This window comes from Pimephales promelas, chromosome 15 (genome assembly GCF_988280905.1).
Source record: "Pimephales promelas chromosome 15, fPimPro1.hap1.1, whole genome shotgun sequence".
NCBI classification, from domain to species: domain Eukaryota; kingdom Metazoa; phylum Chordata; class Actinopteri; order Cypriniformes; family Leuciscidae; genus Pimephales; species Pimephales promelas.
The window spans coordinates 10,423,935-10,434,388 of record NC_142783.1 but is presented as its reverse complement, the minus strand read 5'-3'; the positions used below and the strand labels follow the sequence as shown (position 1 = coordinate 10,434,388).

Below are 10,454 nucleotides of genomic sequence, written 5' to 3'. Positions count from 1 at the left end.
TATTTGTTGATCTTTGTTAATGTTAGTTAATAAAAATACAGCTTTTCATTGTTTGTTCATGTTAACAAGAAATTAGCAATAACAAAGATTAATAAATGCTGTATAAGTGCTGTTCACAATTACTTCATGCCAACTAACACTAATGCTAATGCTAACCTTATTGTAAAGTGTTACTGTGTAACTACAAAGCATCTACAACAACTCCTTATCATACAAATGAAAAGCTATGAAGCGTGCTACAGCCTTTTGTTTTTGCTTAAGAAAACTCAATTGGATGACATCAGGGAAATTCTGATCATTTTTTCACCAAATACTTCCTTGACCTAACTGTAACCAATAGGAACTTGCCTGGGTACAGTGAGTTGCTATTGCAGTGAGCTAGTCATTCCATTGTACCATAATTCTGCTCGTATGCACATGGCATGAGAAGAAATGACTGGTGAACATGGGGAATTCTTCGTGTAAACGCTGCTGCCGGTGTTGCCAAACGAAGAAAGAACAGCCGTCCATCATCCGTAACAGGGTCAAGTCAATCCACGACTATCCCTCACGCACAATATATGATCTAAATCTGAAGAAAGGAGATGTTCTGGAAGTGATATCGGAGACCGATTACTGGTTGTTTGTGAGGAGACAAACAGCTAAGGCTGACGGATCTAAACCTCAACTTGGATATGTGCCTAAAGACTTCGTCAAGCCGCTGGATAGCGTGGAGGCAGAGTTGTAAGTCTTTGAGTTTTTCTTTTGATCATTTTGTGCTTGTGTGAATGAATAATAAACAGAGTAATCTCAAGCTCTGGGGTTTGAATCACTGCCCTGAATGATACTGGAATCCCATCTTTCCAGTTTCACAAGTTTTGGTGAAACAGCTACAGTGCTGTTATTGATCAGCTTGTGTTTCTCTGTAGAAATGACTCACCAAAAACTCTAAGATATTTGCTATCGGGATGAATCTAATGAAAACTGTCAAGTATACATTGAAAATGCATATGTAAAATTGTAATTGAGTTTTTTTTCTTTGAGATTCATCCATTAGATTGTTTAGTTCATTGTTCAGTTAATCTGTGGTAGTACAATGTTGTTACACCACATAAATTGGACACAAATAAAAATGAACGTCATTATCAATTGATTTCAGATGGTATTTTGAGAATGTTAAAATGCGTATAGAGGCCAGGAGATGTCTGCTGAGACCCCAGAATCATGAAGGTGCATTTCTCATCTGGAAATGTTGTGAGAATAACAATTACTACTTATCAGGTACGATATGTGTGATTCACATACTCACACACAATGTCTCAAGCCTCTGCTGCCTTTAATTTCACTGTGTTTTTTGCTTTCAAATTACATTGAAAAGATAACTATGAACAAGCCTTAAGAGCAGCTGAATAATATTTTCTGTAATGATTTATTGTAAAGTGAGGAATGGACCTCATGTACGACATTACCGGATCAAGCAGAGGGAAAACGAAAAGCAGTTTTTCCTTGTTCATCATACAACTTTCCAGACCTTGCGTGAGCTGGTAGAGTTTTACTCTAAAAATGAAGGCGGACTCTGCACAAAGCTACATGAACCCTGTGTGAAGGTCAGTGAAGAGTTTGAACCTACAGGTTATTGAAAGCAAGGCATCCTAACAGTTTTTTCAGCTCACTTCCAATCTGTTCATTACTCTTCTAGCTGGACCAGCCAGCTCCTCTTACTCTGTCATTTGACTCCAAATGGGAGGTAGAGAGAAGTTCACTAGAAAAAATAAAGAAGCTCGGCAGTGGGGAGTTTGCCGACGTGTGGCAGGGGCTCTGGAACAAGACAACAGATGTGGCCATCAAAGAGTTCAAAGGTAACCAACAAATCGGTTAATTCAGTTGCTCTCAACGGGTTTTACTTCAGGTCCCATATTTTACGTTGGAAATTGAGTGGCTAAACAGTGTTTATCATACAAAAGCAAGCAAAATGCACAACTTGGCTAGACATAGACATGAAATTCCATCATTTTTTTACCCTTTACATTTTTTCTGTAAACGGTAAATAAATAATCTGCTGAAAGGGATGGTTGATCATGTCATTACTTATCCTCTAGTTGTTTCAAACTATTTGAGTTTCTTTCTTCTGTTGAACACGAAAGAAGATATTTCAAAGAATGTTGGTGACCAGACAGTTGATGGCACCCATTGACTTCCAAAGTAAGTATACTATATGGCTAGTTCTGTCATGAAACTCTTCTTGGCTCCGGCTGATGGGTCCTTTACGCAAGCTGATGATATCTCTGTATCAACTACTTGGCACAAGATGATAGAGCTGGTAAGTCCCGCCCCTTCAGCTAGCCCCGCTGGACCTCTAGATTGAAAAATCGTCAATGCAAGTAAATGAGAGAAAGTAATTATTTTCTAATCCCGTTTGAATTTTGCAATGAATGTGAACATATGTTGTCTCTGAATTTTTTATATAACGTTTCGTGTAAAGAATGCCACTATTTAGCGGGTAGAATTTTCATACGGTTAGACTTTGTGTGAGAGCACTTTGTGGACTACAACTCTTTCGACGTGTTTGATATACATCACACCCACCAGCACACGGATCCCGCTAAACATGCCTGTCTTTGGTGCACTTCACCGCCTTCTTTCAGGGAGAGGACAAACTAGTTGAGCGTGGTGAAAACCATGATTTGTGGAGGGAAAATGTGTTATGAGGCGACGTCACATTTGGGACGTGTAGTCTTTCTCGTTATGTCCATTCCACAACTGCTAGCCAAAGAATCATACAATATACTGTCAAACTCGTTACATGAGAAATTATATAAAAAATTCCCAGACAACATATGTTACATTCATGGCACAATTCAAACGCGATCAGAAAATAATTATTTTCTCTCATTCACTTGCATTGACACTTTTTCAACCAAGAGGTCCACTTGGAGTTTTACGGATGGGCGGGACTTACCAGCTCTATTGGTTCATGTCGCATCTGTCATCGTCTAAAACCCTCCAAATTCCCCAGCCCCACCTGTAAAGATCTACTTGGGGTAATTCATTTATGTTATTTGCAGTGTTGTAGTCGAGACCACCTCACTCGAGTCCGAGTCGACACCGAGACCAGAGAGAGTCGAGTGCGAGTCAAGACCGAGTCCATAGAGAGTCGAGTCCGAGTCGAGACCGAGACCAGTGAGGGTTGATTACCTAATTTACTTTTATTTACTTAGAGAAATCCTTTTTTTTTTTTTTTTACTGAATTTACTTAGAGTTTAAAAAATATGATCAGTTTAGGGTAAAAAGGCCACATAGTAGGTGGTGTTAAAAGTAATTTTATTACAATTTGTCATGCGCAGTTGCGCACTAGAAAATCACCAATCACTGGCCGTGTCAATCAATTTAAAGAAATATTTTATTAACATACATTAATAATCATGAAAAATATTTTTAATTGAACTCGAGTGGACTCGGGAAAAATTCCGAGTCCTAAAAAAAAAATGTTCGAGTACGAGTCAATTCCGAGTCCAAATGGACACGAGTCCATGACAAGACCAAGACCATTAAAATATGGTCTCGAGACCGAGTCCGAGACGAGTCCGAGTCTCGAGTACTACAACACTGGTTATTTGTGCAGCAGCGTATCAGATTTGAATTGGTTGCTGCAAATTCCTGTACTTGTTCTGCAGTAGCAGCAATAATCTACAACAACAGCAAATAAGACCAAATACATTAACATAGTCATATCCATTAGCATGCTAAAAATCTTCAGAGAGTTGTCATGATAGAACTTCTTTTGTGTTCAACAGAAGAAAGAAACTTTTACAGGTGTGACCACCTGTCTAATATTCTGTTGGCCAAATCAGGGCCGACCAAGGCATGGACTATACAAGAGCCCTGAATATGTCCTCTAGTATCTAGCCCCAAGCTGTAAACTGCAGATCCTGCAAGTCCTGTAGGTTATGAGGTGGCACCACTGTGGATTGAACTTGTTGGTCCCGTACATCCCATTGGATTGAGATCTGGGGAATTTTTAGACCAGGAAAACACCTTGAGTTCTTCATCATCTTCCTCAAACCACTCCTGAACAATGTGTGCAGTGTGGCAGGTGTATTATCCTGCTGAAAGAGGCCACTATTGTCATGAAGGGGTGTACCTGGTCTGCAACAGTGTTTAAGATCGGTCCCACCTGTCAAAGTGAAATCCACATAAATGGCCGGACCCAGGGTTTCACAGAAGAACATTTCCCAGAGCATCACACTCCGTCCACCGGCTTGTTGCCGTCACTTCTCCGGGTAAACGGTGCACTCGTACACGGCTGTCCACTTGATTACATTTAAAAGAATATGGGACTCATCAGACCAGGCGACCTTCTTCCACCTCACCAAGTTACAGTTCCAATGCTCGCGTGCCCATTGTAGGCTCTTTCGATGGTGGACAGGGGTCATCATGAGCACTCTGTCTGGTCTGTCAGAAGAATAACCATCTTTTAAATTCTGTGCGACGTGTGCCACAGTAGACATTCTATTGACTCGGACCAGACGGGATAGTCTTCTAGCCTTCTGCGGCCAACACACCTGTAACTGGTTTCTGGTTTGTCCCTCCTTGGATAACTGTTGGTAAATTCTCACCACTGCTGACCCGGAGCAACACACAAGCCTCACCGTTTCAGAGATACTCTGACCCATTCACCCAATATCAATTTGGTCCTTGTCGCTCAGATCTTTGTTCCTGCCCATTTTGCCTGCATCAACACATTGATTACAATAACTCATTGTTTGCTTACCATTTATTTTACCCAGACATTAACATAAGGTCTTATTAGGAGATGGTTAATGATGTTTGCTTCATAGGTGACTGTTCAGAATGTTTTGGATCATAAATAATTTTTCATGGTTTGTTTTATAATGCTTTTTTGTCTGTACTTTTTTACTTGCAGTTGTCAATTATCCATATATCAAAACAGAGATTGACATCATGAAAGAGCTGCATCATGAGCGTTTGCTGAGACTCTATGCTGTGTGTACCACTAGTAAACCTGTCTGTTTAGTGACAGAGCTCATGAAAAATGGCTCTTTAAAGACAATGCTCATCAGTAAGTGAACTAATATTAACTCGTATGCAGACAATAAACACCACATCTTAATTGACACATTGCTTTTACAGAAAAAAATAAAATGATACAATTTATATTCACATGAGCTTATATCTTTCCCCAGGCCACAAAGAGAAAAAAGATCTTGAGTTTTCGCTCATGATGGATTTTGCTGTCCAGGTAACTTGATTTCTTTGAGAGTATTTTGAGAGTAGGGGCAAATATCAAATATCAAAAATCATATGACTAGTTTTTCTTAAAGGGATTGTTCACCCAAAAATTTAAATTCTGTCATCAATTACTCATCCTCATAGTTCATGTCCTCATGTCTCTTCAGGAAATTTTGGCAAAACTGCTCAAATTAAATGGATTAGATTTATGATTTCCCTAATGTACTTTTTGAAGCATCAAAGTGGTCATTGTGTAGCTAAACTGGCTTGGCTTTAAAATAGATCTTCATTTGTGTTCCGAAGATAAACGAAAGTCATACGGGTTTGGAACGGCTTTAGAAATTAATGACAAAATTTTCATTTTGTGGAGAACTAACCCTTTAAAAACAATTAAGCTTAACAGGAAACTCCTACAATTATATTTATTATTTACATTTGTAGGGCAGGATTTTATCGATTAGGATTGTGAAAAGTGTCTTTTGACAAATAAGAGTTGTTGGAAAAGGGTTAAATATAACCAATATTTATCAATATAAAGCAGTTTAGACTTGTTACTGTGTTGGTTTAGACGCCCCGACACAGCAACATTGATATTGATGTTAGGGATAGAGATGGCTTGTCCATTATTCTTGCAATTCCGGTCGATGCTGTCATGCGAGATTGCCTGCTCCTCTATATTCATATTGATGTTTCCTCATTTCCTCGCAACCCATAACCCAAAAATCGATCATCATGACGAACATATCAATTCTCTGAATGCACTTATGGTGAGGAACAAGGAAAGAGGAAGCCCTCATCGTACACATTAAACCATAGCAAGATAAAACAGCACCACAAAGACTATCAGCCTAGTCTTATTTTCATCAGGGAATATTTTTTTTTTAGTTGATGCTAAACCAAGGCTATGCCTACAGTATGTCTTGAATACTAGGAGAGGGATTCAAAAATGTTGGGCGGGACTTGATTTTGATTGGATGGTTTTGGTTTTCTATTGGTGGATCTCATGTGAGTGACAGGTTGTCAAATTATTGTAATTAATGATTATGAGGGCATAAACACTGAAATACTCTTTATATTTGTGACATTGATGAGTACTATAAAACCAACTAAAAATGTGACTTTTAAAAGTTTTTGTCAAATATTGGCAAGTATAAGAAATTTGGGGAAACAGTTTAGCCATATCTAATTATTGGGGCGGACTTTTCCCTTCAATGTCTATGGTGATTAAGGCCCTGTGGTAAACTAAGTCTTTATTTTGCTGAATCTCTCAGATTACAGAAGGAATGGCTTACATTGAGAACAAAATAGTTCACAGGGATCTGAGAGCTGATAACATTCTGCTTACCGACATGCAATGCTGCAAAATAGCCGATTTTGGACTCGCACAAATTAATCTACCAGGAAACAGGATTTCATCAGGTGAGATATTTGATACGTACCTTCATGGAAGCAAATGATAAGACAAACAAAACCTACAACAGTTCTTTCTCATGTACCTGCAGATGTTAGGATCCCTGTAAAATGGATGGCCCCTGAGATTTTCGATGACCAAGAGTACACAAGCAAAAGTGACGTTTGGTCTTTCGGCATCCTTTTAACGGAAATTGTCACGTATGGAGATGAACCGTACCCTGGTAAACATGCTTAATACATAAATATTTAAGTAAAATATAAAAAATGAAACACTAAACATTCATAAATGTTCTAAACATAAATGTTCTAATGCTTTGTTAATTTTCCCATAAGGTTATTTAAAGGGATACTCCACTTTTTTTGGAAATAGGCTCATTTTACAATCACCCCAGAGTTAAAAAGTTGAGTTTTACCGTTTTCGAATGTATTCAGCCGATTTTCTGATATTATATTATGGAATACTATGGAAGTCAATGAGACCAGAAACTGTCTGGTTATATTCTTCTAAATATCAGAAAATCGGATGAATACATTCGAAAACGGTAAAACTCAACTGTTTAACTCTGGGGTAATTGTAAAATGAGCCTATTTCCAAAAAAAGTGGAGTATCCCTTTAAAAATGAAAAAAAATTCTTGGTTATGTGAACATTAAAGAAAACATTAAGGGAACGTTCCATTTTATAATTTTGCAAACGTGGTAACGTAACTTTTGAATGTTCTCTGAAGGTTCTCAAACTAGTAATAACATGCAACTAAAGCGTTTCAGAAAATAAAATCCATTAGTGATGTATAAATAACATTGCTGTGCTAATGTTCTGCAAATGGTATTAAAAAACAGGAATATTCTATTAAAGTTACTGACCGAACGTTTGTTAATAACTTGAGAGAACCTTGCCAGAACGTTATAGCCAAAGTTCTGAGAACTTTCCCCGTTTAATGGGATTGCATCTCACCCAACTCTGGTACATTTCTTCCTTCTACAATCTCAGGTCAAAACAAAATGACATGTGTTCGAGCCATCAAGAGAGGAGAGCGTATGCAGCGACCGCCTGACTGCCCCGAAGCGCTCTACGACATTATGCTGCTGTGCTGGAGGCCAAACCCTGAAGACAGGCCAACATTTACGGAGCTGCAGGAGAAGCTGATGGCTCTTATACATGAGCCTGTTACTGAACTGGAGTAGACTGTAGATCCAAGAGAGTTGAGAATCTTTTGAGCATGTAGTAACTTATGTAAACAACACGAGGTAATCGCACAATTTATTTTTACTGAAATGCATTATAAAGCATTACAATCAAAATTTAAATCAACAAAAAGACAGAACAAGACGTCTTGTATTGATTTGTAAATACTCATTAAGGTAAATACTTAATATGCATTAAGGTACGAGAGGCTGTGCTGTATCGTGACTATCGTATAATACGGAATCGTTCCGTATTTGTCACATAAAAGTCTTGTTCCGTATTGAACTGATACGGAACGCACTTTGTTCCGTATTTTTGAGAATCAGTTCAGTGCAAATCCATGACGGACACCTCTTCTAATATATCTCAGACAGACTATGAATGAAGACCTCACCAGTTGAGCCACTCCACTCGTGATCGACTAGTTTTACCGCAAATTAGTTAAAATATCATCTAATCTAGAGCGATCTTGCCTGCGAGCTTGAGCTTCTAACGGCGCGGACGCAAAACCAGGACTGGAGTCAAAGCACATTCCTCTCTGAACTCTAAGCGTTCTGTTATCACTCCGATTTTGTCCACTACGGGTTTTCCAGTCTCACTCACAGGAAAAACTGTTCCGCGTTCAATTAATTTTAAAAGATAATCTTATGTTTTACTGACTGCTCCCCTGCAAGATTTTTTTTTTTTTTTACATGTTAAGGTTAAATGCATCAGTCTCGTGCTCTTTGATCAAAATTAAGAGCTTCAACCCATGAACTGCTCGTTAAACAAAGATAAAGCATTGATTTGTACTAGAAAAATAAAGAGGGCTCAAAGATCTTTTTAGTTATGAGAGGCTCAGTCTACTACATTACATTATCAATGGTGTTTTAGGATGCCAAACAATTATTATAATAATGTAATAATGATTTATATAATTATTCCTATGACGTAAAATGCATATAGCCTATATAGGCTACTATATAAATGAAAATGAATATTTCAAAAGTATATTTTAATCAACATTACACTAATATAGGAAAATTAAAATACTTTTGTCCTATTTCTACACTTACAAGAAATAAACCCTTGAGCTTTTATTTAGGAGAAAACAGATAGCCATGCTGATCGCGTGATTAATTCAACTAAAAAAAAATTATAAACTAAATAAATCCATGGTTCATTGTTGGCAAAATGATCATGATAGCCTTCATATATCTTTACATGGTACAGTCATTGATTAGGCATACTTTGCTATTCTATAAATTAATATAGGCCTAATAAGTGCCCCAATAACCTGGAGTGTTTCACGTCACATTTTAGTACTGGTACGGTACACTTGGAACCTCAACAGACCAGGTACCATTTAAAGCGAGCCGTATACCGTACCGTACCATGCAGTGGAATGCGCCAAAGCGTGCCATACCTAACCGAACCGTACCAAGCAGTGGAAAAGCACCATTATTCACGATAGGCTACAGAACTTGCCTCGAGTAGCCTACCTTATGGTTTTATAAAACGTTTACTACACAATACACATATTAAAGTGAAAAAAAAAATGTATTATAGAAACTTTCATGAAGTAAAATCACTAAAAGCATTCATTCCGCTAGAAAAAAAAAATAGTCCCTGACCGTGAACAACGTTCCAATGTGTAATATGCATGAAAGCTCAAATAAAAACAACATATGAATTGCAGTGTTGCGCAGTGATAAATAGAACCGTTGGGTGAAGCGGTCATAGCCGTACATGTTTTATCATGAATAAAGCACAGCTATTGAGCAATCAGAATCAAGGATTGGAACTAACCGTGTTATAAATAGTATTATATAAAAAAGCAAAGGATTTTTTGCACTGTGACTCTATTTTCATGAAAATTTGTCACAAATGTATGTGTGTAATACAATGTTCGGTAACGCTTTAGATTACAGCCCGGAAAGTACTGCGTAATTAAAACGATTTTACAGCGCAACCTAATTATAGTGTATCTATATATAGTACGTTCTAACGTACTTACAATATAAGTATAAGGGAACAATATTTTAAATTTGGGGAATAAAGGGGTAACAACCAGGAGAATAAAAAAAAAATATTTATACTGTAAGTATTATAGAACTATGGGGTACTTCTTATTTAGCCTATGATTTAGCAATCTTAGCAATTTAGCGAGAACATACCTTTTTGAAATAATGGTGAACCAGTACATACTGTATAGGCTTTTTAAAAATTACAGGGTACAAATATATGCATTCAGTAAAAAAACTCAACAGTTTTTTTAACAGAAGTGCACTGAAAACGAAAACTATTGCAAATTTTGCTTAAATATTTGGGAAAGATACTCTTGTTCTATGTAGTTACTGAGTACAATAAAAATGCATACACAATCTTATAATACTGACTCGGCAACCTTTGTTTAATATACAAGCACCACTTACCCTGTAACCACATGAAACCAGATCTATTTCTTAGTATATTTAAAAAAATTGCAATAGTCTTAGCTTTTCTTGCCTTGAAACATGCTAGCCCAAACATAAACATCTGCACTTTTACTATAATTTTTTTTATTATTTTTATAAATGCATAGATATACCCTGTCATTTTTAAAAAGCCAATACAGAATGCACTGGTACACAGTAAAGGTACACATTA

The 10,454-nt window shown here is 37.3% G+C and overlaps 1 protein-coding gene across 1 annotated transcript; it reads left to right on the top strand.

The window, feature by feature from the left end:
- The first annotated feature begins 73 nt into the window (after positions 1 to 73).
- Positions 74 to 8,929, top strand: LOC120471158 (tyrosine-protein kinase Src42A). The gene is made up of 9 exons (XM_039660908.2): positions 74 to 723; positions 1,139 to 1,260; positions 1,420 to 1,586; positions 1,679 to 1,838; positions 4,904 to 5,059; positions 5,184 to 5,239; positions 6,501 to 6,648; positions 6,732 to 6,863; positions 7,632 to 8,929. Exons 1-9 carry the CDS (start codon positions 446 to 448, stop codon positions 7,823 to 7,825), a joined length of 1,413 nt encoding a protein of 470 aa, XP_039516842.1. The 5' UTR covers positions 74 to 445; the 3' UTR covers positions 7,826 to 8,929.
- Positions 8,930 to 10,454: the final 1,525 nt, after the last annotated feature.